The sequence below is a fragment of the Suncus etruscus genome, chromosome 12 (genome assembly GCF_024139225.1).
Source record: "Suncus etruscus isolate mSunEtr1 chromosome 12, mSunEtr1.pri.cur, whole genome shotgun sequence".
Classification (NCBI taxonomy): Eukaryota; Metazoa; Chordata; class Mammalia; order Eulipotyphla; family Soricidae; genus Suncus; species Suncus etruscus.
Genome location: NC_064859.1, coordinates 54,503,364 through 54,531,293, shown reverse-complemented (window position 1 = coordinate 54,531,293; position 27,930 = coordinate 54,503,364). Strand labels below are relative to the sequence as shown.

Below are 27,930 nucleotides of genomic sequence, written 5' to 3'. Positions count from 1 at the left end.
TTATCTTTTCTTTTCTTTTTTCTTTCTTTCTTTTTATTTTTTTTTGATTTTTATATATATAAAGAATCCTTCACCAGTACAAAATTCTCATGACCAATATCCCAAGTGTCCTTCCCCCCAACCCCACACCGGTCTGTACTCTAGACAGGTTTTCTACTTTCCTCATTCAGTCACATTTTGTTATGATAGTTCTCTGTGTAATTATTTCTGTGACTGCACTAAATGATCCCTGTGGTGAGCTTCATGTAGGGAACTGGACCCTCCAGTCCTCCTCTATTTTGTCTCTGAAAATTACTACACGCATGTTTTTCATTTTCTCAAAACCTATAGATGAGGGAGACCATTCTGTGTTTATCTCTCCCTCTGACTTATTTCACTCATCATAATAGATTCCATATACATCCATGTATAGGAAAATTTTATAGTTCATCCCCAATATAACACCAGGAGCAATCCTTGAAGTCAATGACAAAAGTAAGACCTGGGCATTGCCAGGTATTCCATCAGATTCAATACAGAGCTCGAAAATGCTGCCTTATTATGGGTATTGACAGTTTGGTTTATAGTATAAGATGTCAAGTTAATAAATTAATAATATATCCATGATCTAATGGCCACACAGTAATGCTATTGGTCATATTCACAGCAAAAATCATATGTCTTGTTCTATAAGTCCAATCCTGTCCTATTTTTTTTATAAAATACCAGTACAAGAATTTGAAATTATATATACTAGCATTAATGAGTAAAGTTGAAAAAGAGGAGACCTACTTATTCCAGAAGCACTGGAGGAAAGGAGGTAAATATAGAGAATACCATTACTACAAATATGTCAATAGAAGAGCAGAAAAGAAGCCATTAGAGAGTAGTTAGATAGAGGAAAGAGGCAGCCATGTCCAGCAAACAGTCCACTGCCTTATTCACAATATCCATGGAAACTGAGGTTCCCTCTATCTCAAATTGCCTGAAGATCAGGAAGCCCGAGATTGGACTGGGCCTCCTTCTTCATAGTTAATCACCACCAGGTTCCACATGGAAGGCCAGGCAGAGCCACTCTGGGTCCAGGACAATCTCTGATCCACACTTTCAGCTTAGCAGCCAAGGCCTCTTGGGTTGCTCAGAACATTCTTCCTTCTGGCAGCTGGGCCTGCCACTCTGGAAGCAGGATACCTTGCCAGGAAAGAAACTGGTTCCCTATGATGGTACATGTGAAATACACATAAGTGGCTGGAAATGATTCTCATCCTTTTGCTTTCCTTTGTCCCTGTGCTACCTTCCTATTCTCTGCTTTTTTAATCTCCCAGTTATAATTAGTCTCAAGAAGGTATTATTTGGACATTTCCAGTAGTGTCCAGCATGAATTGGGTTAGGATCTGTTTTTTCTATTATCCATTATCAACTTGAATATACTAGGTTCTAGCTGGTCTACCTTTTTCTGGGAAGATGGATGCGTTTTCCTTCGTCCTTTGAGTGTAGAGAGGGGACAACATTGAATGCAGCTCTGGGTCAGTGAGATGAAGTCGAAATTAGAGAGAGGTACCAGAAATGAGACAGGAGTAAGGTGGTGAAAAAGGCTAAAGGAGAGAGGTTGAATTAGTGAGAAAGTATCTCAGAAGAGAAAGAAGATTTGGCAAGGCAAAGACTGTCTATCATGACATTTATTTGTGAAGCTTGACTCCAAATTTTGTATGATGCCTTAATTTCAGTGCATCTAGGGTTGTAGTGATAGTTTCTCAAGCGAAAACATCCATTATGGCTTCTGACTTTCCTCATCCACACATGAATGAGGTTTCAACTTAAAACCCAGGCACCACAGGGCCCCTCAGCACCCCTGGAATAGTTGTTCCTCACAATGCAGTTTCAGAGTAGCTTTGATCTTTGAGTCCCCTGAAGGAATTGGTCAAACCTCATAGATGAGGGAACTCAAGTCCTAGAATCATAAACCCAGTAAAATGGGAAAATATTATGTAAGAGAGGAAAAAGAGAAGTTCCTGTGTATTAGGAGATAGGAATACCAAATTCATATGTTACAAGTGGGCCTTTAACTATGAGCATTCGTCATATTGAGTTTACCTAAGCTTCAGTTGCTCTGAGATCAGCCAAGCTCCCCTGAACTTTGGTTCCTATCATTGAAAACAAGAACAGGATTTTGAGCCACCTTGGTAATGTCAAATTCAGGGTCATGCTTCCTGATTCCCTGGTAATAACTGGAAAAGTAGGGAACGCTTCTTGATGGGTTTTGCAATGACATGGGACTTTTGAAAAACCAAGGATTCTAATGTTATGCCTGATATCAAGAGACACCAGAAGAACATTTTTCAGGTCTTAGAAGAAAGACTCTGGGGTCAGAGAGATAGCACAGCGGTGTTTGCCTTGCAAGCAGCCCAACCAGGACATTAGGTGGTTGGTTTGAATCCCGGCATCCCATATGGTCCCCCATGCCTGTCAGGAGCTATTTCTGAGCAGATAGCCAGGAACAACTCCTGAGAACCCCCGGGTGTGGCCCCAAAACAAAAAAAAGTAGAAGAAGAAGAAGAAGAAGAAGAAGGAAAAGAAGAAGAAGAAGAAGGAGGAGGAGGAGGAGGAGGGGAGGAGGAGGAGGAGGAGGAGGAGGAGGAGGAGGAGGAGAAAGAAGAAGGAAGAAGAAAAGAAGAAGGAAGAAGAAGAAGAAGAAGAGGAAGAAGAAGAAGAAGAAGAAGAAGAAGAAGAAGAAGAAGGAGGAGGAGGAGGAGGAGGAGGAGGAGAAAGAAGAAGGAAGAAGAAAAGAAGAAGGAAGAAGAAGAAGAAGAAGAGGAAGAAGAAGAAGAAGAAGAAGAAGAAGAAGAAGAAGAAGAAGGAGGAGGAGGAGGAGGAGGAGGAGGAGAAAGAAGAAGGAAGAAGAAAAGAAGAAGGAAGAAGAAGAAGAAGAAGAGGAAGAAGAAGAAGAAGAAGAAGAAGAAGAAGAAGAAGAAGAAGAAGAAGAAGAAGAAGAAGAAGAAGAAGAAGAAGAAGAAGAAAGACTCTCTGGGATTAGGCAAACGTAGGCTGTTTTAAGCCTGAGAATGGAAATATAAAGAAATGTTTTCTGGAAAAGTTCACCCTACTCTTAGGCTAAAAGTTTATTTCTCTTTTTCTCCAGTTTTTACTATGACTATGCAAAATTCACCTACCCTTTTAGCTTCTATCTCATTTTTCTTCATAATAATTAACACAAAAGGGGCAGGTGTTGGATAACTCAGGTTTTACCCTAAATAATATGGTGTATAGTCAGCATCCTTAACAAGTATGGCTTCTTCTTTGACATGTCAAAGAGTACCTATTTCTATATAGGAACTTTATCTTAATTTCCATTGCCCATTGGGATAGTCCTATTTTCCCAATAAATACTGCAATTCTCACCAGCCTTTTCTTCTTACTCCACATGGTGGAAAGATAATTGGACCTGCATTTCATTTCTCTTCAGTCTGGTCTGGATTATTTCCTGTTGGCCTTGATCTAGGCCCCCCTTCCCCCTTTCCTGTGGTATTTATTCACACTTAATAAAATAACAAGACCTTAATATACTCTCTACATCTGAGATCTATACATCATTCTGAGCTCCAATACTCAGATTCCTCAGAGTGTCCAGAGTCTCCACAATTCCAACAGCAGCAGAAGCCTGCTAAGTTTCAAAGATATGCCACAAGCATCATTCACATTGAAACACATCTCATCCCATCTTGTTGAAGGGAAAGTGACTAACAACTAAAGCCTGGAGTTCTGGCTTTACTAAGTTCTGCCAATTCTATCTCTGTTAATATTGTGAAATAGTGAAATTAATGAAATTAGACTTATCAAAGATTCTACAAATACCATTAAAGAACTACTTATTTGCAAAACATTCCTTTCAAGAATCCAAAGGCATATATAAGCATAGGTACACCACTGGACACTCCAGCATAGCTTCATCAATACGGAAAAGTCAGAAGGAATGGAGAGAAAATGGCACATGTGTTTTCCATGTCTGAGACCCTGGGTTTAATTTCAGACACCTGCCAAAAAATGCAGTTGGGCACTAATAGTAGAAAATTCACAGTTAGTGTCTCAAGCATACAGGAGTACAAATATCACCAGTCACGGTCTATAGAACTGATCGCCCCATAGGTCTCCTGACTGTTGAAGCAGGTGTGATTCTCAGAGCTGGTGTGGGTAATCCAAGAAGGAGAAATGAGGTTAAATTGACCAAATGTGGATGAAGAGTCAAAAGATCTCAGCTTTCCTATGTTTCTCCACTGCTCACCTGCCATGTCTCATTCACAGTCTGCTCCTTGCTTAGATTCTTTTTGAAGTTACACCTTTAGCATCTAATATGAGTCATACTTAGTGACGCAGACTCATACTTAGTCTCAGAATGAGAGCTAGTGTTTAGCTCTCAGTGACAGGCATCTCTGCTGAAGTCCTAGTCACCCGTCACTGGGGATCCATCTCAGCTAGTTGAGCAGTTTATAAATGTGTCATTTTTTGTTTTTGATATTATAATCTAGACTGGTGATGCATATTACATTATCTTTTTCATTGAGTAGGTTAAAGTTTCTAAGTGGAGAAGAGATAATTATAACAAATATAAGTGAACATTTAAGCTTTAATATTCCCCCTCTCATCCCCATAGTGCTGGCAAGACAATAGATCTAGAGATTTATCACATGGAGAATATTGCTATCCTATGTGTGATAACTGTCATTATAGATAGTCTAGAAACCATTGTTTTAGATTCTTTTTTTAAAAACAAATGAAATACGTTTCCATACCAAATTGTGAAGACATATGCACCATTTTGTATCTCTTACAGAGGCATCTCACAATGCATATCCTGGCCCTGGCAAGTAACCTTCGATATTGGTCAGAGGGTGGATCCTGCAGGGGCCAGACATGCAGAACTTGCAGTGGGCACAAATTTTTCTTCTTTCAGTGGGGAGATTAGTTTTTAAACTGTCATTTTAAACAAAAACTAGGGGCAGTGATATAGTATTTCCAATAGTGTTCTGCCCTTGTATGTTTCCAATGAAGGTTCTATTTTTTTTTTTTTTTTTGGTTTTTGGGCCACACCCGTTTGACGCTCAGGGGTTACTCCTGGTTATGTGCTCAGAAATCGCCCCTGGCTTGGGGGGACCATATGGGACGCCGGGGGATCGAACCGCGGTCCTTCCTTGGCTAGCGCTTGCAAGGCAGACACCTTACCTCCAGCGCCACCTACCCGGCCCCGAAGGTTCTATTTTTAGCACCCCATAAGATCGTTTGATTACCACCAGGGAAGATATCTTTATGCAAAAATAGAAGTAAGCCCTGAACACCATGGACACGACTCCTACCCAAAATAAATAAATAAATAAATAAATAAATAAATAAATAAATAAATAAATAAATAAATAAATAAAACAAAAGTCTGTTTCAGTGACAGGAACTGTGTGGTATCTGTCATTGAATGTGAAATTTATTTAAGTTCTCTCATTTAAGTAAATTATTTATTTACTTAAATATTTATAAAGTTTATTAAACCTGTGTACATAAAATAAGGTTTAGAGGGGGAAATGTAGAGAAGAGATTGTATAAAAGAGAAAAATTAGCTTCCTGTACTCAGCCAGGTCTTAGCATCTAGACATCCTAAGTACACACCTGATTCACAATGTTGGTGCTTCTTTTATTTTTTATTTTTGGTTTTTGGGTCACACCCGGCAGCGCTCAGGGGTCACTCCTGCCTCTATGCTCAGAAATCACCCCTGGCAGGCTCAGGGAATCATATGGGATGCCAATTTCGAACCACAGTCCTTCTGCATGCAAGGCAAACACCTTACTGCTGTGCTATCTCTCTGGCCCAATGTTGGTGCTTTTTACCTACTCCAGTGTTCAAAAATATCAGGGTGAATGAAGATGTGTTAAAATCATTTTGGGGGGGAGATTGCTTTTTAGTGATATTATTCAGCTCTAGGAGGTCAACATTCTACCTTTTTCAAGAAATATTGATTCTCCTTATATTTTACTCCCTGGAATGATAACATTTATAATTTGTTGACATTCATGGTACAATTTTTATCTCTTTTCAAGAGGCCATTCATCTTTGCTTTCCATGTTTTATGTTCCTGACCACATAAACCCAAGTTAATCATTCAGAGCCTTAGCAAAACTGGTCCATGCCTCTAGGCACAATATACTGAGCCAAGCATCTTAGAGTCTTGGATAAGGACTCTCACACCTTTATACTCTGAATCAGAATCCAGCTGAGAAAGAGAATATGGGGACTCATGGGGAAATGTTTCTGACCTGGGAACTGTGAAAACAGATTTGCTCAATTTGTGTAGCTCACTTAGCCTTACCTGATCCTGATGCAGCAGCACAATTTTACTAGCAAGTCACTGTAGAGACAAAATTAACACATGAACATATGGAAGATTAGTGCACCCATCTGGATTCCATTGCAGCATTGAGGGCTCCAACTTCTAGCTTTCCTCAGTGTGTCCAGAGAGAGTCTGCTCACTTGTCAAATGGCAAGGGAAACTTGAGAATTTTCCCAAGATCTACCACAAATATCAACAACATTGACATGTACAAGTCATCAAACTTTTGAAGGAGATGTAAATAACTATTGGAGTCTGTTATCCTGGTGATGTGGTTGTTTTTCTTTAGTTAGACTTAACTAAAACTTCAAAATTACGTTATAAAGGCAATTTATTTGTGTAAATTATGTTTCGAGTATACAATGGCCATAAATGGGAACAATTTAGCAGAAGTACAGTTGTATCATTATTGAAAATATTCTAGGACCAGGAATGCGGCCCTGTTAAAACATAAGCTTTCATGTAGAAGGACCTAGATTTGACACAGTCATCAACAGTCAGAAGTGAATTTGGACATTCAACTAAAAGGAGAAATATTACATATTGTTTCTAAAGCAGACACAGTTGGTACAAACCTTTTCTTCTGTGGTCCAATGAACTATGATCTCAGAGTTCTCCTCATTGATGCTACAGCTGTGGGCCTCAGAAATGGTCTGAATGATTTTGGAAGGAGGATTAAAACCTGAGCTGACACTTGATTACAAATTCCCACACTAATCAGCTGCCATATCACCTGCAGGGTCCTCCTCCTCCTGAAATTCTTTCAGAAGTTATGCCCTCTGATCTCATATGGTCAGAGTACCTAGTGCTTAGCTCTTGCTAATACACATCTCTAGGAATATCTACTCACATCAGTCATTTCTTCTCAAATAGTTGAACAGTTTATGAAGGAGAGAATTCTTTTTTTCAATTTTGACCTAGTTTGAATATTAGATATTTAATGTCACAGACTACTGGAATATCTCCTCTGAAACAGAAGCCTGAAATCAGATGTTGCTGTACCACACAGTATTCACTAGATGGCAGACAGACCACATAAATGATTACACAGAGGGCCTAGATCTTAGAAACTTGTGGACAGACAGTACCAGAGACATAGAGCCCTTTGGTTGATATAGACAGGGGTTCTGAAGGGAGTTGGGTGCCTCATGGTAGTAGCTATCAGAAGTTGCATTTTAGATAAATAGTTACGTTCACTGCACTGTGAGTGAATAGCTAGTATTGCTTCTCTTTTAGAAATATAGGGGTTACCACAGATCTACAAACCTCTTTAATACCCCACACACCATAAACCCACCCCAGGGAAAGCATGTCTAGATCAGAAGTCACCCCAGGAAATAATCCAAACCAAGCTTAGGAGGGTGAAACATATATGCTATAGGAGCCTTACACCTCATGGAAAGAGCGGAGAGAGAGACAGAGTGAGAAAAAGAGAGGAGAGAGACAGAGAGAGACAGAGAGAGAGAGAGAGAGACCACCACCAAAGCTGCAGTTTTATGAGATAACAACATCACCTTATGGATAAGGGGAGCAAAAACAAAGGGCCTATCTAGAAGGCCTATCTGCCTAGGTGAATATTTTACATACAAAGAGAGCAGAGGTAAAGCCATGTTTGTTTTAGGTGAAAACGGATATCAACCCAACAAATCCTCCTTATTTGTTTACTAAAATGAAGAAAGTATGTGGTAAACCAAAATAGATATTCTCCTAATGTTCTCCACAAGAGGCAGGACTCTCTAGATAGGAGCTATGAAACTGGCTATTACTTTGCATAGGCAGAGTAAAAGCTGGGTAAGTAAAAAAAAAAAAAAGAAGAACATTTAGCCTAAATAGGGACAGGTGGCCTTTTCCAAGAAAGATTTGGTCATACATTCCAACTGCAGGCTTCAGATAGTCTAAGTTTGCCTAACACCAGAGAGTCTTTATTCTAGATCCTGAGAAAAGTTCTTCGCATCGTAGCTGTCATTGTCAGATATAGTATTGGAATCCTTGGACTCTGACAAGTCAAATGTCATTACCAGGGCAACACAAAGCTTGTCCATGTTTACAATTTGTTGCCAGGTTTGTGAGAAGCTTATTCTTGAACCTTTTTTTTTTTTTTTTTTTTTTTTTTTGTGGGCAGGGGTTACTCCTGGCTATGTGCTCAGAAATCATTTCTGGCTTGTGGGACCATATGGGACACCAGGGGATCAAACTGTGGTTCATCTTAGGTTAGTACCTGCAAGGCAGACACCTTACCACTCTGTGCCACTGCTCCAGCCCATTATTCTTGAACTTACAAAAGTCCTATGTTGTTGCCAGAGCAACTCAAAATCTGTCCCTGGTTCCAGTGATGAGAATCAAAGTTTGGGGATATATGGTGGAACTAGAGCAACTAAAGCTTAAGTAAAGCCAATATGACAAATGTTCAGGATAAAGGCCCACTTGCAACATATAAATATTTGCGTTCCTATCCCTAATAGTTGGAAACTCCTTTCTTTCATAAGATTTCTTTCAAAAAGACATATTTTATTGGGTCTAAGCTAAAAGAAAGGATATTGCCACAATGTAATATTGGAATACTAGGGGTGTTTTGTAGTATTAAGCCCTCAGAAGATGTCATACTCTATAATTTTTTATTGATATTGGATTAACTAGTCTTCACTTTAAACTATTATGGTATATTGGCTTCACCCTTAACAATGATGGCTTCCTCTTTTACATATCAAAGACCCAACTGGATGGGAAGAACTTCTAGATAGGTTTTTTTTAATCTTAGACCTCCCACACATGGGGGTGGTCTTCTCTTTCTAATAAAGACTGTGGTCCCTGCCAACCCATTCTCTCTTGGTCTACATGGTACAAAGTTCCCAAGACCCTTGTATCATCTTTCTTTAGTCTGTTTTATGTTATTTCCCTCTGATGACTTGCTCCATACCCACTTCCCATTCTCCGTGGGATGATGACATGTGGAATTATTTATATGAGGTATAACAGCACAGCTCCCCCCAAAATACATATAAAATACACATGTCCCTTCCTATTTTGATTAAAAATTCTGAAGGAGCAATACCATACCTGAATAAAGATTTACATATGAAGAAATAAACCTACAGAAGTGCATATATCCTCCCCAGTCTGTTGAAGAAGTCAGAGTTTGGTAGAATCTGGATTACTGTTTAAGCTAAGAAAGTGATCTGTTGTTGATGGCAGTCAGGGTGTCAAGGTAAATGTCTTGTATCTGCTGGTTAGAGCCATGTGCTGAGATAAGTTCTTCATCCAAGGCCATTAAAAAAGCTGATTCTGGGCAGAGCAGTAGTAGTTCATAGTGATGAAGGGTTGTGTGGTGGTGAGAATGAAACCTCAGGCTCCAAAACCAGGACCTGTAGATGTTGGAAGCAAATACCAACGCAGGAAATAAATCACACCATGAAAGGGGGTAAAAACAAGTTTAGGAATTCCTACTTGCAAGTCAGGAATTTCAACACACAAGCCTTGCACTCCTAAGAAAGGTTAATGGAGGAAGACCAGAGAATGATTGCTAAGCTTAGCTAGAAGCAGATGACAACTTAGGGTGGAGAACAAATTCTTAGTAGAGTGGGACTCAGTAATACAAATCCAGGTCACACCCTGCGGTTAGAGAAAGAATTCTAAGTAGGGTACGATCCAGAAATCCAACAGGATGGGTATATGGGCAGTGGGAGAGGGATGGTGTTCCAGGGCATAAGGTATAGAGCTTTATGGGGTACAGTGGTTTAATAGGAAAAGCAACAAATATGGGATATGTAAGCACAAGGAAACAATAAAAATAAGGTTTTACTGAGTAGCATGTGGGGGAGAAGGAAGGTAGAAGACAATATATAATACAGATGGACATTATGTAAGACACAAATGATGTTAGACTAACATAAAGGTGGCCATCATACACAGACTAAAACATAAACACACATAGATAGTTTATCGATCAATATATTACAACTGTAATTGATTGGTAAATAGGAATAGATCAAAGTGATTCATGAAGCTGGCATGTAAGTTGGTGAGCAAATTATAAACAGTTACTATTGTAGCTAATTCCTAGGAATCTCTGCTGGTGAGTTTAAACTTGGCTTTAAAAGCATCATACATTAGAATGTGCGTGTATGGTGCTGAAGAGATAACACAGCAATAGGGCATTTGCCTTGCATGCAGCCTTTCCAGGAGGGACAAGATTTGATTCCCAGCATCCCATATTGTCCCCAGGCCTCCTAAATTGCTCAAGCAGATGACAGAGTATTGTTTACAATGATCAATTAATAGGTTCTAGGACCATAGCGAGAGAGGCCTGTGAAATAAATTGTTCAATTTTTAAATAACATTTTCCTGTTTGGGAGTTCATACCAGGCAGTACTCAGCACTTACAACTGGTTCTGTGATAAGGAATTACAGAAGTGCTGGCAGAAATGGGGTCCATATGCAATGCCAGGAATCAACATGAGAGTCCAAATACTTAATGCTTTATTATTGCTCTGACCTTGCAAAAGAAGTTTCCATGACCACAATTATATCCACAGGCTTGAAAACAAAGGAAAATGTAAATATCCTCAGTTTATATTAATATGTCATCTGATAGAGTCTTTCTTTGTGGTAGAGGGATCAAGAAGCAGGGTCCTGACTCTGAGGGAGCCCAGAGGACACCATTCTTCAATAGCCAAACTGGTGGCCTCCTGTTCCACTGTGGATGAGCATATTCTCTGAGGCAGAAGAGGGCACTAGAGAGACAGGAACCCCCACCTTGCCTCAGCTGTGCTGCTCCCCACAAACCCTCCACCCCTTTGCTGCCCAGCAGGCCCAGCCCCATCTCATTTACAAATCTCACAACTCCCTCCCCAGGACACTCAAAAACACTGAGTCTCCTATGCAGACTCAGTCCCAGTCAGGACACACAGTGTGGACATGAGGGCCCTTGTGCAACTTCTGAGCATTCTGATACTCTGGCTCCCAGGTTAGGGTTCACTGGGCTTAATGTTCCCTGAATTTCATGAAAAGAAGTGTAATGAATGGTGATAATGAGTGTTTCTATTTTCTCTCAGGTGCCAGGGGTGATATTCAGCTGAGCCAGTCTCCATCCAAGTCTGCATCTCTGAGAGAAAAAGTCTCCCTCTCCTGCAAGGCCAGTGAGGGCATTAGCAATTATTTGCACTGGTATCAGCAGAAACCAGGGGAAGCTCCTAGACTGCATCAAACTTGCAACCTGGTGTCCCTTTCAGATACAGTGGCAGTGGATATGGTACAGATTTCACTTTCACCATCAGCAGCCTGGAGTCTCAAGATGTTGCCACTTATTACTGTCAAGAGAGTAAATATTGGCTTCCCATAGTGATACAGGCCAGAACATAAACCCCCAGAGATGAGCTGGGTGAGGCTGGGCGGCCCTTATACAAGCTCCTGATGTCTCCACCTGCTGAGAGTGTAAGATGCAGCTATACTGAGATGTGGTCAAAGCCTCAGGAAGAAGCAAAGTAATAGTTTTAGACTTTATATCTCCCTTTCATCCCATCTCACTGAAATATAGACTAAATATAAATTTGCTTGATTTAACTTTTAAAGATAATTTTTAAGTATATGGATGAATGATTTACTCAGAGTTCATGTTGAAGGAATAGTCACTACACCTATTCTAGAAATCATTGTTCTAATTTCTATTAAAAAATTAGTACAGCTTTTCTCTGCTGAGCCTGCCTACATCCAAGGGACTATAGCCTCTTCAGGACCCACCACCCAAAATGCAGGCCGCTCCATGGCCGCGCTTATCTTGTAACCCCTGAATTCCATTTCTGTACATTTAAGAAGCAATCTACAGCCTTTGCCAATGGAGTAATTTGGCTGTACACCCCATAATTTACAGAAATCACGATGGCTCCTCTAATAATCTAAAAAGTAGAAAACAAATAGGTATCCTCTCAAGAAGTTTAGAGTAGAATTATGGAAAGTTCAGGGAGCTCAAAAAAAAGAAAAAAAGCATCGATAAACTTGACTGAGAAAAATTAAGCATCAAGACGTTTTGTCAACTGAAATTAGAATTTTCACACTGAACTAATAGTATCAGAAAAACTGAGCTTATCAGGACCCTTATTCCTAGCCTGAGGAGTGCTGGGAGGCTTGGCAAGGCCCCAGGCCGTCCTTGCCCTTTTTCCCCTGACTCCAGGCCTTACCCTGGGTGCCAGGCTCAGATGGCTAGATGTGGGTTCAGGTGGACTCTTAGTGGTTCTCAGGCTTTCCCCCTCCCTCTGTTACTCCAGAGGGAGGTGCATGGGGAGGAGGGCAGGCAGACATCTGGCTTCGGTTTCCTCTTTGATTCTGGAGACCAGCTCTTGCCAGGTATGGGGTTTGGGGGAGACCCCATAGCAGAACCTTTCTCCCTAGCCTGGGGAGTGCTGGGAGGCTTGGCAGGCCCCCAGCCGTCCTTGTCTTTTTCCCCTGACTCCAGGCCTTCCCTGTGTGCCAGCTTAGATGGCCAGAAGTGGGTTCAGGTGGACTCTTAGTGGTCCTCAGGTTCCCCCCTCACTCCGTACTCCAGGGGGGAGGTGCATGGGGAGGAGGGCGGGCAGACATCTGGCTTCCGATTTCGTCCTTGATTCTGGAGACGAGCCCTTGCCAGGTATAGGGTTTTTCAGCCCTGGACTTCAGTCTTTCCCTGGACACCGGTCTAGGTGGACTCTATAGGGGTCAACAGGCTTTCCCCCTATCTCTCACTACACTAATGGGAATGCGCTCTGGGAGGAGAGCAGGCTGTTCTAGCACTGGTTTATATTGGGAGGTCAGTGGAAATTTTTTCTCTTTTTTTTTTCATATTGATATTATTGTGTGCATATATTCTATATATCCATAATATCCATCTTGTATTGGGACCTTGATACTTCCCCTACAAAGCTCATTTCTAATATTTTACTGCCTCAGTCCCAACCCTTACTTCCCCCCATCCTCCCATGTAGGTGCAGCTAATGACATGAAGCTCACCACATAGAGTGATGAGTGCAGTTAGAGAAATAAATACACTGAAAACTATCATAACAATGTGAATGAATGAGGGAAATAGAAAGCCTGTCTTGAGTACAGGTGTGGGTGGGGTGGGGAGGAGGGAAATCTGGGAAATTGGTGGTGGGAATCCTGCACTGGTGAAGGGGGGTGTTCTTTACATGACTGTAATCATACAAGTACAATTATATTTGTAATCCACTGTGTTTAAATAAAGATAATTTAAAAAATTAGTACTGAGGGGGCTGGCAAGGTGATGCTAGAGGTAAGGTGTCTGCCTCGTAAGTGCTAGCCAAGGATCAGGACTGCGGTTCGATCCCCCAGCATCCCATATAGTCCCCCCAAGCTAGGGGCAATTTCTGAGCACTTAGCCAGGAGTAACCCCTGAGCATCAAATGGGTGTGGCCCGAAAACCCAAAAAAAGGAAAAATAATTAATACTGAGGGACCAGAATGGAGAGATCTATCTTTCACGCTGCCAACCCAATATCTTTTCTTTTTTAAAAAAAAATGTATTGATTGGGGGCTGGAGAGATAGCATGGAGGTAAGGCATTTGCCTTTCATGCAAGAAGGTCATTGGTTTGAATCTCGGCATCCCATGTGATCCCCCAAGCCTGCCAGGAGCAATTTCTGAGCATAGAGCCAGGAGTAACCCTTGAATGCTGCCGGGTGTGATCCCTTTCCCCCCAAAAAAAGTATTGATTGAGGGACCAGAGCAGTGAAGCAAGCGGTAAGGCATCTGCCTTGAGCGCTAGCCTAGTGGTTCAATCCTCTGGCATTCTATATGGTCTCCCAAGCCAGGAGCAATTTTTGAGAGCATAGCCAGCAGTAACCTCTGACGTATCTCCCCAGGGTGACACTCAGAGCCCAACGCCCCCAATAAACTTTATTGATTGCTTGATTGATTGTTTAAGCACACCCAGTGGCTCTCAGGGGTTACTCCTGGCTCTGCACTCAAAAGTCTCCCCTGCAGGCTGTGGGACCATATGAGATGTAGCAATCAAGCAGGGTCTCTCCCAGGTTGGCAGCATGCAAGCAAAAGGCTCTAGAGCAGTGCTCTCTTTCTTGCCCATCTTTTTTTATTTTAGTATTCGTTTTATTCTTTTCTTTTCTTTTTTCTTCTTTCTCTTCTCTTTCTTTCTTTCTTTCTTTCTTTCTTCTTTCTTTCTTTCTTTCTTTCTTTCTTTCTTTCTTTCTTTCTTTCTTTCTTTCTTTCTTCTTCTTCCTTCCTTCTTCTTCTTCCTTCCTTCCTTCCTCCTTCCTTCCTTCCTTCCTTCCTTCCTCCTTCCTTCCTTCCTTCCTTCCTTCCTTCCTTCCTTCCTTTTCCTTTCTTTCTTTCTTTCTTTTTTTGGTGTTTAGGCCACACTCGGCATTGCTCAGGGGTTACTCCTGGCTGTTCTGCTCAGAAAATAGCTCCTGGCAGGCACAGGGGACCATATGGGACACCGGGATTCGAACCAACCACCTTTGGTCCTGGATTGGCTGCTTTCAAGGCAAACGCCGCTGTGTTATTTCTCCGGGCCCCGTATTGTTTTTTTCTAATAAATTTATTAGTAATGGAAAAGTATTTTCTTTTTCTCCACAATAAATTTATTTAAGATGTTGCATCACATAGTTGTCCATAGCTGGTCATAATCATAATATATTTGTTTCAAAATGACCAAATGCAAAGTTATTTAAAAAATAGAAAATAAAAAGAAAAACTAAAAAATAAAAGAGAAAGAAAAGAAAAAAAGTTCAGTAACAAATATATTTCTGAAAATTATTGTATCATCAGTGGACTTATTAAAGCAATAGCAGAAGGTTTAGTAAGCTCTTCTTTTTTTTAAGGATAGGAATTAAAAAATACAGTAATAAAGAGGTGTGAGAGTGGCAATTGTTGTTTGCATAGGCCCAGCAAAATATGGGGGAAACAAACTTTTCATTTTATTATACAGAGAAGGGGGAGATGTGGGAGACTGCTCTAGCCTGCACAAAATGGGTGCTATCAACCTTAGCCTCTATCTCTGTGGATAGTTCCACTGAGCTGCATACGTGACTGCCGGCAGGTTCCTAGCCCATGAGCAAAATAGGAAATCTTTGCAACAACATAGCCCCTTGTACTAACCACAGGGCCATGAGACCAGAGACAAGATAATATTTCCTTATATGTCTCTGATTCCGGTCAAGCTAAAGGTTGCTAGGATCAGTCCATTCAGTCATTGAGTCATGCCCTCCCCCCTTTTTCCTTTCCCACCTCCTTTGGGGCTGTGCTTAACAAGGCACACTCTATCCTTTTTCCCTTTTTGGCCAAAATACCTGTAGTAAGCATATAATTGGTGAAAAAGCTTGTTTGAATTGACCAATGCTTGTATGCCCATAAAGTTTAATGTTTAGTACCTTTATTCATTTTTGGTTATGTGCCTATGGCTTGGAATATAATTGGATAAGAGATGGTTTGAAATGACCAATAGTTTTTGAGACATACTTCCCCTTGTGTAAAAAATATATATAAGTGCTTGCCTGCTTAATAAATTGCCTTGATCAGATAAAAGACTTAGGCCTCTTTCTAACCTCTACAGATTTTTTCCCATAGATATTTCGGATCGGGTCGGCTTCAGTGATCCCACGAATAAGTTGCGGCATTGCATCCCCTTCACCACTGCTGGCCGGGGGGGTCCCCCAGAAAAGCCGTCAGTTGTCCAAACCCCTGAGTCATTCTCTATGGTTCCAGTAAAAATTTGATTGCACAATCAACTGTTGTTGGTGTCAGGTTTCTGTAGTTAGAGACCCTGGTTTCTATGGATATCCTACATGGAAGTCAGGATGATGTGGAGAGTCCTCTGGTGGGAAAAGTAATTTTTAATTGATTTTCTTACAAAACACAATGCTGTACTTAAACAATATTTACAATCATGAGGCTAATTCTTTGGGAGTAGAGTGACTACACTTTTCAGGCCTAGAAAATAATGAAATATTACTTCATTAAGATGGTTTTACTACTAAACATCTTTTTTTTTCCTTCTAGTAGAAACTACTAGTGCTGGGAACATTGGTATTTCATGATAGCCAACCCAATTTCAATCACTGGCATTCTATATTTTACCCTGAGCACCCAAGGAGAAGTTCTTGAGCACATATCTAAGAGTAACCCCTGAGTGCCACTAAGTATGGTCCCAAACCAAAATAATTATAATAAAAATGAATAATAAATAATGAAATATTTTCCCTCACCAAAGTGTGAAGGCAGGTTTTTATAGAGTTTTATGTAGTTTTTATAGAGGCATCTCTTAAATACACTACTGATCTTGCCAAGGAACTTTTGAGTGGGCCAGAGAGAAGATCCCAGAGGAGTTCAAAATGCTGAGCTTGTGGGGGCACTGATCTGTTTCTTTGATTGGGGGATTTGATCCTATAACTGGATTGAAAAACAATAATGCAACTTCAGTGACAGGAACTATGGGGTATTTGTTTCTTTGTTTGTTTGTTTGTTCTGGGGACACACGCAGCAGTACTCCACTTTTTACTCCTGAATTAGTGCTCAGAAATCATCACTACTGGTGGGATCAGGAATCCTATGGGATGCTGGAGATTGAACATAGGTTGGCAGTATGTAAGTCAAGCCCCTACACACTGGCCTATGTTCATGTCCAGCGAACATGTGATATTTTACTACTCAATATTCTTGAGTATAAGATGAAATTTACACTGGTTAGATTAAAGGACGGTTTTGAGAGAAAATGCAGAGGGATGTGAGAAATCACATAAAAGATTGATAACAACCCCCTGTACTAAAGTTTGATGTCATAATATTGGGACTCATGAGGAAACACCCTGGCTGGATCACATGATGGAACTTTCTGCCTGCTCAGAATTTGAAATTCTTTAGAGTAACTGTAGATATGGGAAAATATTATTTTATCTGGAAAATTGCTTTTTATTGATTATATATATTATTATTAGTATTTTCTTGGTTTTTTGGTTTTTGAGTCACATCGTGGTAGCGCTGCAGGGGTTACTTCTGGCTCTATGCTCAGAAATAGCTCCTGGGAGGCTCGGGAGACATTATGGGGATGTTAGATTTGAATCACTGTCCTCCTGGCATGTAAGGGCAAATGCTTTAACCTCCATGCTCCTCTCTCCAGCCCCTATTGATTATATTTTTAAGCCCTTTTAGCCAAGAGTCCACCATTTGCTATTGGTCTGTATTAGGACCTGAATCTGAATAAGGAGAGACGCCATTTGGCACATAGCAGTCTTCTTTTTTAGGTTCTGAGCAGGGAGAAATACCATTTTGTAAGGACCCACATGTTGTGAGGCCTATTTCCATAGACCCTGCCTCAGTCTACCTGGCTGTACCAGGTAGCTATCCAGGAAGGACAAGGGAGTAGTAGGAAGATACCCCTAGACAAGATCCAATCATTTTAAAAATCATCAAAAGCTGGAGACCTCCCTATATCCCTTCCCTAATACAATCTTCATCATGACCTTGGCAGGGCTCATCTCCTTCAGGGATTGGCCCCTGGGCCAGCCAGGCTGGGGAATCTTATTGGCGGATGGATTAATTAAACTTTATTAGTGCCCAGGATACAAAAGCCACCCATTGAGTGGGGAGAAAACTATTCACCCAATACCCATCAGATAAGTGGCTAATCTCCAAAATATACAAGGCAACTGACAGAAATTTACAAGAAAAAAACATCTAATCTCATCAAAAAATGGGGGAGAAAAAATGACAGACACTTTGACAAAGAAGAAATACAAATGGCCAAAAGACACATGAAAAAAATGCTCCCACATCATCAGGAAGATGCAAATCAAAACAACTATGAGGTACCACCTCACACCACAGCGAATGGCACACATCACAAAGAATGAGAATAAACAGTGTTGGCGAGAATGTGGAGAGAAAGGAACTCTTATCCACCTGCTGGTGGGAATGCCGTCTAGTTCAACCTTTATGGAAAGCAATATGGAGATTCCTCCAAAAACTGGAAATCGAGCTTCCATATGATCCAGCTATACACCACTCCTAGGAATATACCCTAGAACAACAAAAATACAATACAAAAACCCCTTCCTTACACCTATATTCATTGCAGGACTATTTACCATAGCAAGACTCTGGAAACAACCAAGATGCCCTTCAACAGACGAATGGCTAAAGAAACTCTGGTACATATACACAATGGAATATTATACAGCTGTCAGGAGAGATGCGGTCATGAAATTTTTCTATACATGGATGTACATGGAATCTATTATGCTGAGTGAAATAAGTCAGAGAGAAAGAGAGAAAGAGAGAGAGAGAGAGAAACGCATGCCATGTTCCATATCTTCAACTGTTTGCATAATCTATGTGACTCAACTGGACAATAATTGCTTAGAGAGGCCAACACAATTTCACCCACATTATTTACGCCTTTCTCCCATACTAAATACACATTCACTCACACACACCAAACAGAAAAAATAAATTATCTCCCAAGCAAGTCTTCATTCACATTCCCTCCTGGGACTCTGCCAGGTGGGTTCAGTGAGGCAGACACAGGCCCCAACTGTTCTCAGGAAGGGCTACAGATTTATAGACATTCTCAGGCACTATCCCCTCCATAGCTCTGGCTGCTCTATTCTAAGGCTTCTGTCACTTGCTTTCCCTGAGATCATACCCTCGGGACATTTCTGAACTTACTCTCTCTTCTCCCCAGTCCCTCTGTCTCCCCCATCAGTACCTCCACTGCATCTCCACCACCTCCCTGAGGGAGGCTTAAGGGTGTGGATTCTCTGATCTCCTGTTCTGATTCACAAACCCCACCCATGCCACTCTGAATCAAACAGACCATTCTGCCTACAGAAGGTGCTGCTCCTTCTGATGGAAGAACCAGGGGAGGCTCCAGCCCCAGGCTAATTACTGGTGAAGAAAAGCATCTCCTCTCCATGATCTTTGGTAGTGTCTACTGTTTCCTTTTTCTGGCTCTGGACTCAGGAGGTCACTGGTAGTAGCAGGGCACCAAATGGGTTGCTGGGATCAAAACCAAGTCAGCCTTTGCAAAGTAAGAGACATTCCCACTGTACTATCACCATGTACCAACTGTGTCTTGTTTAAATGGCAATTCCTCACGTTCCACATATAGGTAACTGGTAAGGGGGGGGTAATAGTTGAGCATTGTCTGTGCTGGGCCAAGTCAGAGCCCAGGAATCTTATAATCCAGAACACCTCTAGATACAGGCCTGACAGTTTTTGGTACAGCAGCACCACAATTGCTTTGCCTCCATGGGCTCCTTTACTGATGGATGAATTTTGTTCAGAGTGATCACCAGTCTGAGAGCCCACAAGAATTAATAGAATGTTTGTAAAATATTATTCATTTTAAATATATAGGAATATAGTATATTACAGTGTACAGGAAACCTACTTAGCCTTAATAAAATGTACAGATGAGAAATCACTGATATCTATAGTTTCTTGGAGTGTTTGTGATGGTATCATATTACAGACTGGAGAAGAGCAAGCAAGAAGCAGTGTTCTGACTCTCAGGGACCCCAGAGGATAAAGCCCTGTGTACCCACGCTGATTGACTCCCATGCCCCTTGAAACAAGCATGTTCACTGGGAGCAAAGTTCTGCTTCCCCATTTGGAACTGAACCCCACCTTCTCTCAGCTATGCTGCTCCCACAAAAACCCTCCACCCCTCTGCCTACCCAGCAGGCTCAGCCCCTTCTCATTTGCAAGTCTCACAACTTCCTGCCCAGAACACTCAAGAAAACTGAGTCTGCCCTGTGGAGACTCAGTCCCAGTCAAGACACACAGTGGACATGAATGCCCCTGTGCAGCTCGTCAGCTTCCTGCTACTTTGGGTCCCTGGTAAGGAGGGAAACTAGGCTTTACTGTGCTTAGTGCTCTGGGTTCAGGGATAGGAATTAAGGGTGGTGAATGGAGTATTTCTAAGGGTGGTAAATGGTGATGCTGAGTGTTTCTATTGTCTCTCTCAGGTGCCAGGGGTGATATCCAGCTGACCCAGTCTCCATCCATGTCTGCATCTCTGGGAGAGAAAGTCACCATCACCTGCAAAGCCCATCAGAATATTGGCAAGTATTTGAATTGGTATCAGCAGAAACCCGGAGAAGCTCCTAGACTTCTGATCTATTATGCATCAAACTTGCAACCTGGGGCCCCGTCCGGATTCATTGGCAGTGGATCTGGCACAGATTTCACTCTCACCATCAGCAGCCTAAAGTATGAAGATGCTGCCACTTATTACTGTCAACAATATAGTAGTTACCCTCCCACAATGATACAGGGCTGAACATAAACTCCTAGAGATGTGCTGTGTGAAGCTGAGCAGTTCCAGCTTCTCCTTTTTGGTTACTGCACCCACTGAATGTCTCACTTGAAGTCACATTATGATATGCTAATTTTTTCAAGAAGGAAAAATGACTCTTTTAGCCTCTATATTCTCCTTATCATCCCATATGTACTGAAATGACTATGAATATGCTGATTTATTTTATAGAGATTATTTAGCTTAAGAATGTGTGTGTGACAGTTTTACTCAGAGTTTATATTGGAGGAATAATCATTCTACATATTCTAGAAACCACCGTAGTAATTTCTATTTTAAAATTAATAATAAAATATGTTCCCACACCAAAGTGTAAAAGCACATCCTGACCCTGCCAAAAAACTTCTGACCTGGGTCAGAGGGAGCATTCTGCAGGGGTCAGACATGCAGAGCTTGGGGCAGGGACACAGAACTAGTTCTTTAATGGGGGAATTTGATCTTTAACAGAAAATTTTAAAAGTCAACTTTAATGAGAGGAAAAGTGGGGTTTTCTTACTTGTTTATCTGTTTTGTGGATACACCCCTTCCAATATATAGCATTAATCTTGGTGTTTATCTCAGGGATCACTTCTGGGGGGGATCCAGAGTCCATGTGGGATGCCAAGTACTCTTCCCACCTAGATTTTTGCTCCAGCCCAGAAATTGTAGTATTTTGAATTCTTGAATGTGAAATGAGGTTTATACAATTGCATAAAATAGGTTTTGGGAGAAAATGTGGGGATCTGAGAAATCACATAAAGGAAGGAAATTCCAACCTTCTGTACTAAGGTCAATGTTATATAGCATTTGGCTTCAAGGGAAAACACCCTGGATTATAATGATGGTGCTTCTTGCCTGCTAAGGATTCATACAATCAGAATGAAAGATGTGTGAAAATCATAATTTTATCGTAATGTTGTATGTTTTTAATTGTACTTTTCCACTCCAATAGGCCAACAGTCCCCGTATTTCTAGCAATATTTCTAGCAATTTCCTCTTTAGAATGGGAACATTTTCTATGGGTGTCATTTGTAATATAAAACTTAATTTTTCAAAATACAAGTCCAGATCTGCATTCCATGTTTTCTCTTTCTGTCACCTAAAACTTGACCACACAGAAATTCTCAAAACTGGTCCCTACGGTAGTGTTAAATAATTAGCGATGGATCTGGATAGTGAAGGATGGATGAAGGATAATGCAACACCTACAACTAGCTGGGATACACCTAGTCATGTACTGAATGTAGGATCTCACTCTAGATCCTGAACTCAGGCTCCAGCTAAGAAAGGCAATATGGCTGGTTCATGGAAGGCACCTGTAATCTGGGAACTGAGATGGGACTTTGCTTAGCTCCTGCAGCTGTCTCGGTCCTGCCTGATCAGGCAGCACAATTTCACTAGCAACACCTTGAGAGGCCAGTGGCACGGGTTTAGCTTTCCCGTCTGGATTCCCTTACAACATTACAGGTTCCAGCATCCAGTTTTCTCAATGTGTTCAGAGAGTTCTCACACCTGTACCACAACAACAGAAACCTGAGAAGTTTCTAAGATCTGCCACAGGCATCATCCACATTGACACAAGTGTCACCCCAGCTTGTTGAAGGCAATGTGAGTAACAACTGAAACTTGGTTCTCAGGAGCGTGACTGAGAGTTACCTTCTTCATCTCTGTTAATAAGAATAAACTAATGTAATAACTTAGATTAGATTAAGCTAGCATTTAAAATCAGAACTATTTATTTGCATAACATGTATTTCAAGGATAATGGCCATATGTGAGCACTTTCACACCATTTGACATACAGCATAGCTTCATCGCCATAAAAAACCATCTAGAACTGGAACACAAATGAGAAAAGCGTGTGTTTCACATGAGTGTAGTTCTGAGTTCAATTTCTAGCACTCAACAAATGAAACTATGATACTAGACATTATTTGTGGAAACTTTACAGTTGGTTTCTTTAGCAGTCAAGAGTACAAACGTCACCAGTCATGGTCCAAAGGTCTGAGGCCCTGAGGCCTCCTAACAAAAGCAGCAGCTGTGGTTCTCAGAGCTGGTGTAGAAGATTCTGGAAGGAGACTTTAGGCTGAATTGAAAAATCTGGAACAGGGTCAGGAGATTTCAGCTCTCCCCATTTTTCCCCACTGATCCTCTGTCATTTTTCCTGCAGAGATGCATTTTGACGGTATACCGCTGACATCTCATGTAGGTCAGAACACCGAGTGCTTAGCTCTAGGTGACACGCATCTCTGCTAAATTCTTGATCACCTGCTTCTGTGACCAAGCTTAACTACTTAAGCTGTTTATTAAGGAACTGTGTTGTTGGGGTTAGAGCAATAGCACTGTGGTAGCACGTTTGCCTTGCAGGCAGCTAACCCAGGATTGATGTCAGTTTGATCTCTGGAATCACATATATTCCCCCAAGCCAGGAGCAATTTCTAAATGCATAGCCAGGAGTAACCCCTGAGTGTCACCGGGTGTGGCACAAAAACAAAAACAATAAAGAAATTGTTTGGGGGCTGGTGAGGTGGCGCTGGAGGTAAGGTGTCTGTCTTGCAAGCGCTAGCCAAGGAAGGACCGCAGTTTGATCCCCCAGCGTCCCATATGGTCCCCCGAGCCAGGGGCAATTCCTGAGTGCTTAGCCAGGAGTAACCCCTGAGCATCAAATGGGTGTGGCCCAAAAAACAAAACAAACAAAAAAAAAGAAGTTCCAAAAAAAAAGAAATTTTTTCATTGATGTTGTTGTTTGCTGTTTTTGTTGTCATTATTTCCAAATATGGCCTAATGATGCATATTACAGTGTCTGTTTCCTGACAGAGGAAAGTCTCTGTCAGGACAAGGTACAGTTATGAGAATATTTGAATTATCACTCTGCACAACAACTGGATGCTGAAAGGAGTTAAATTACATGCATGAGATTACTCTCAGTAACAGTATTGCAAATCTCAGTGCATAAATGGAAAAAGGGTAGAGAAAAGATGAGGATGATGAGGAGGAGGAGAAGAGGGAGGAGGAGAAAAGGAGAAGGAGAGAAGGAGAAATAATGAAAAGAAGGAGAGGGAGAGGAGAAAGATTGAGAAGAAGAAGGAAGAGGAGGAGGAGGAGGAGAGAGGAGGAGGAGGAGGAAGAGAAGTAAATTGAAAAGGAACAAAAGAAGGAGATTGGGAAGAAGATTAAGGAGTAGGAGAGTCTTTCATTGTGTTTCCGGAAGACCCGTTCAGTTGCGATTGTCTCTGTCAGACCACTGGAATTGGCGATCTTGTTTGTTGAACAATCATAGACCAAAACCTAGGCTAGAGCTTTTTGTTGTTGTTGATGTTGTTGGTCCCGGGATGCGTACTGTCCAGTCCTGGTTGTACAACCAGTCATCTGTAGGTAGCTTCCAGGGCATACCTAAGCTTTTAGGGGGGCTCAGCCCACCAGATGTATCCTCAGATTTTCCTGGTGGGTAGAACTAATTGAACCCCCATGGCATTCCTCAAAAGGCCTGCTGTGGACGCCTTTTTCCCCTGTGTGGATGGATGAGGAATTTCCAAAGAGATGCCTGGCATTACATTTTCAGCCAGTATTTGAGAATCTCTCCTTTGTATATATCAGGCAAGATTATGGCCTCTATCAAATAATTTGACTCAGGAATTCCAGCACCAAAGTTTATTTGAGAACCCCTTTTTCTGGATAATAGCCAGCCCTAAAAGCAAAGACAATACTTTTTCTCTCTTTTTCAAATACGTCCTTGCAGCTGCATTTCCTTTTAATCAAGGGTGTAACCAGAATGCAGATCCTGGCTCTTGACTATTGACCCTCCTTTAAAAATAGGGAAACTCATTTTTGGGGATTTGGCTCCTCCCTTTACTTAACCTCTAAAACAATAGAGTCTAAGTTCAGTAAAGATCAAATTCCTCCTAATTTTGCATTTAAAGTGAGCTTGCAAAGAGTTACCCTGAGTTGTAACCTTCTCCTTTGTAAACTAGAATTTTTACAGTCACACCCATAGCTTAGGTATTGTTACTGTTGTACTATGCTTTGTGATTATAATTATTCTACCTCTGGCTAATTTTACCCCTATAAATTTCCCTGCTCAAAAAATTAAATTTGTTGCACTCCTGCCAGAAACATGTTAACCCCACATACTCTGTGTGGTTTCATTTATTTCATATTTCATATTTCTCCATACGCCGGTCCAGGCAACCCACTCTCCCTGAGGTGGATTCACCGAAATTGCACTGGCACTGTAAGGCAGAAGCTGCTTACAGCAGGTAGCGATCTTGGCTTTTGCACAGATCAAAGGGTGACATGTCTTCTGATTTTGTCTTATCGTTGGCTGGTGGGGAAGGACAACTTGCAACCAGGCTCCATCCTAGGAGCAGCATAAGGACCAAGACCACCAACTACAGAAGATGGATTAAAACAACACTGAAGAAGCAGAACTGCTAGAACCACAAAGAAAGACTTCATCATAAGCTCCATTCCTTGAGCTGTACAGACATCAAGATCTCTAGATACAGAGGTCTGATTTTACCATCCATGACGAAGCAGAAGTCTTCCATACACCACAAAAGCACCAAGGAAAGAGTAAATGATCATGCAAGGAGTCTATAGTTAATCTCATGACAGTATTCTTCAGGGGTGAAGAAACCCTCTATCTCCTAGGTCAAGGGAATTCCCTTTATAACATCCCCAATAGTTGCTGTGCCTATGCAGGAAGAAAAAGAAAAAAAAAGCACAAAATAATCATTTTATCCACATATTTATTTATTGATTGATCAATTTTTTGGGACTTCTTTATTTTGGTGAAGATATTGAAGTTGATGTCTCCAATTTTATTTTATTTTATTTTATCTTTCTTTTTCTTTTTGAACTCTAGCATGGTTTGATTTTAGAACCGAGACTATTGTGTGGTGCTTGTCTTTATTGCTGTAGAGCTCACTGGATATTTAATTTGATATTTCTTTCTGTATTGTTGTGGTGTTTCAATTACCTTTTTCATGTCCTCTCTCAAACTGAGGTTGAAAGCCTTTAGAAGGACTCCACCCATTTTCAGCTTATTTAACTTATTTTTTATTTATTTTTTACCCCATTTTATAGCTTTTCTTTCCTTCAAACAAGACCACATATCTCAAATTATCTAGCTCCACCTCTCACATAGAGGGGGAAACAAGGGAGGGTACCAGGACCAAACAGATAGAGGAACACTAATAGTAAGCTAGACAAAGAGGGGACCACTTACTCTAGTAGCCCCCAGGGGGTGATGGTGGGGGATATGGGTTGCATGAAGGGAACGGGGATGAGAGGGAGGACAAATATGATGATGGGTATTCCCCTGATTTAATGTTAATATGTACCTAAAATACTACTGTGAAAATATCGATATGTAAGCCAATATAATCAAAATAAAATTAAAAAATAAAATTAAATTTAAAAAAATGAATAAAAAAGTAGAAGGGGTCAGAGCAGTCACACTGAGTGGTAAGGCATCTGTCTTGCGGCTGCTAGCCTAGGACAGTTAGACACCCGCCCCCCTTCCTGGCATCTCATATGGTCTCCCAAGCCAGAAGCGATTTCTGAGTGCATAGCCAGGAGTAATCCCTGAGCATCACCAGTGTGCTCCCACCCAAAAGGAGAAGGAGATTGAGAAGAAGAAGAAGAAGAAGAAGAAGAAGAAGAAGAAGAAGAAGAAGAAGAAGAAGAAGAAGAAGAAGAAGAAGAAGAAGAAGAAGAAGAAGAAGAAGAAGAAGAAGAAGAAGAAGAAATGTTTTTGCTATATTGACTAACTGAAGTGCAGGAGTAAACTCGTAACATTGGTGTGGGAAGTAGTGTATATACCCTTGAGGGAATGGCTGTTAGAACATTTTATAACATGAACTCAACTATCAACAACTTTGTAATACATATATCATGAGGATTCAAAAAAAATAAAAACTGTGGGAAAAAAGGAAAGGAGAAAAGAAGAGTTGATACAAGGTAATATAAGAAAAGAAAAAATAAAGAAAAAGAAAAATGAAATGAAATGAAACGAAAAGTCTCAAGATTTCTGGGACATCTGAAATGTTTCTAAATGCTGTTTTAGAACATAGCCACTAGGTGGCAGAAAGACACCATAACTGAGGATAGCCTGGCTTCAGATGAGGTGGGAATGAGTGCCCTATTGTCAATAAGGACAGGTGTGCTGAGAGTGTAACAGAAAGGATGGACAGAACTGTCAAAGTCAGGTTTAGGGAAATGATGCTCTGCATGCTCTTCAGTTTGGATAGAAGACCAGTACTACTTGACTGCTATGGGTATTAATGGGGTTGCTCCCCCAAATCCCAACACACCAAATTATATCTTGACCTAATTTTAGTGTGATTGATGGTAGCTAGGTGCAATACATGGTCATATCATGTGAAAAAGTTCTAAAGAGGAAAAGTTATAAAGGGTCACAGTGACCCCAGGAGCCCCTTTATTCCCCATAGATATATATCATGGAAGGCCTGTGAGGACAGGAGAAATCCTGCTGACATGAGCAGGACTCACCTGAAGTGACACTGATTTTTCAGAATGTTTCTTTTTTGCTGGTGCTTTTTATTCATTGGATGGAAACACCTTTGGATTGAAGCATCTTTTGGATTGGTGCCTTACACTTTGTGTTCTCTACCCCAGGGTGTGGTTTTCACTTCCCAATAAAGACCCAGTTTCAGTTTTTTAAAACTGAATTATCTGTTATTGGCATCTTACTAGAATCCAAAGGCTTGTGGTAGAACATTCCTGAACCTGTACTATTTCCTTAATTTAGTGTGAATTATTTCCTGTGTCAGCATTTGCTTTCAGACCTGTGTCTCCCAATACCTTAGGATTGTAGTATGAGGCTTCAACTTCAGATCACGTGTGTCTGTGATCCTGTGAGGGATGCTGGGCTTTTGATTCTCACATGGCACCCTCAGTGAAGGACCCCAATGGCACCTCAAGGAGAGAAATATAAGATTTTCAAACACTTTTGAAGTAGACATGAGACTGAGAGGAGAGACTGGATAAGTGGTTTATGGAAACTTTATTTTTAGGTCCCACAAGGGGAATGTCCCAGGGGTGGGGTCCATAACTGTTCTCAAATTTCTTCCCTCAAAAAAAGTTCCCTTTCAGATAAATACACTTCAGGAACTTCTGCACCACTTGCCTAGTCCCCTTATAAATGTAAAACTTTGACCAGGTTAGAGTAACATAGACAGGCAATTGACTGTCCATGTTCCACCTTTGCTCTTCCTATGATTACCAAACAAGTGAATAGACACAGAATGTGGTCAGGAATC

At 41.1% G+C, this 27,930-nt stretch overlaps 1 pseudogene and 1 gene segment (V, D, J or C); both read left to right on the top strand.

Moving 5' to 3' along the window:
* The first annotated feature begins 11,258 nt into the window (after nucleotides 1-11,258).
* Nucleotides 11,259-15,586, top strand: LOC126024545 (immunoglobulin kappa variable 1-9-like; annotated as a pseudogene).
* A 4,549-nt stretch (nucleotides 15,587-20,135) lies between these two features.
* On the top strand, nucleotides 20,136-20,632 carry LOC126024209 (immunoglobulin kappa variable 1-9-like). The segment is given in 2 exon segments: nucleotides 20,136-20,190; nucleotides 20,319-20,632. Coding segments are annotated over 2 exon segments (363 nt in total).
* Nucleotides 20,633-27,930: the final 7,298 nt, after the last annotated feature.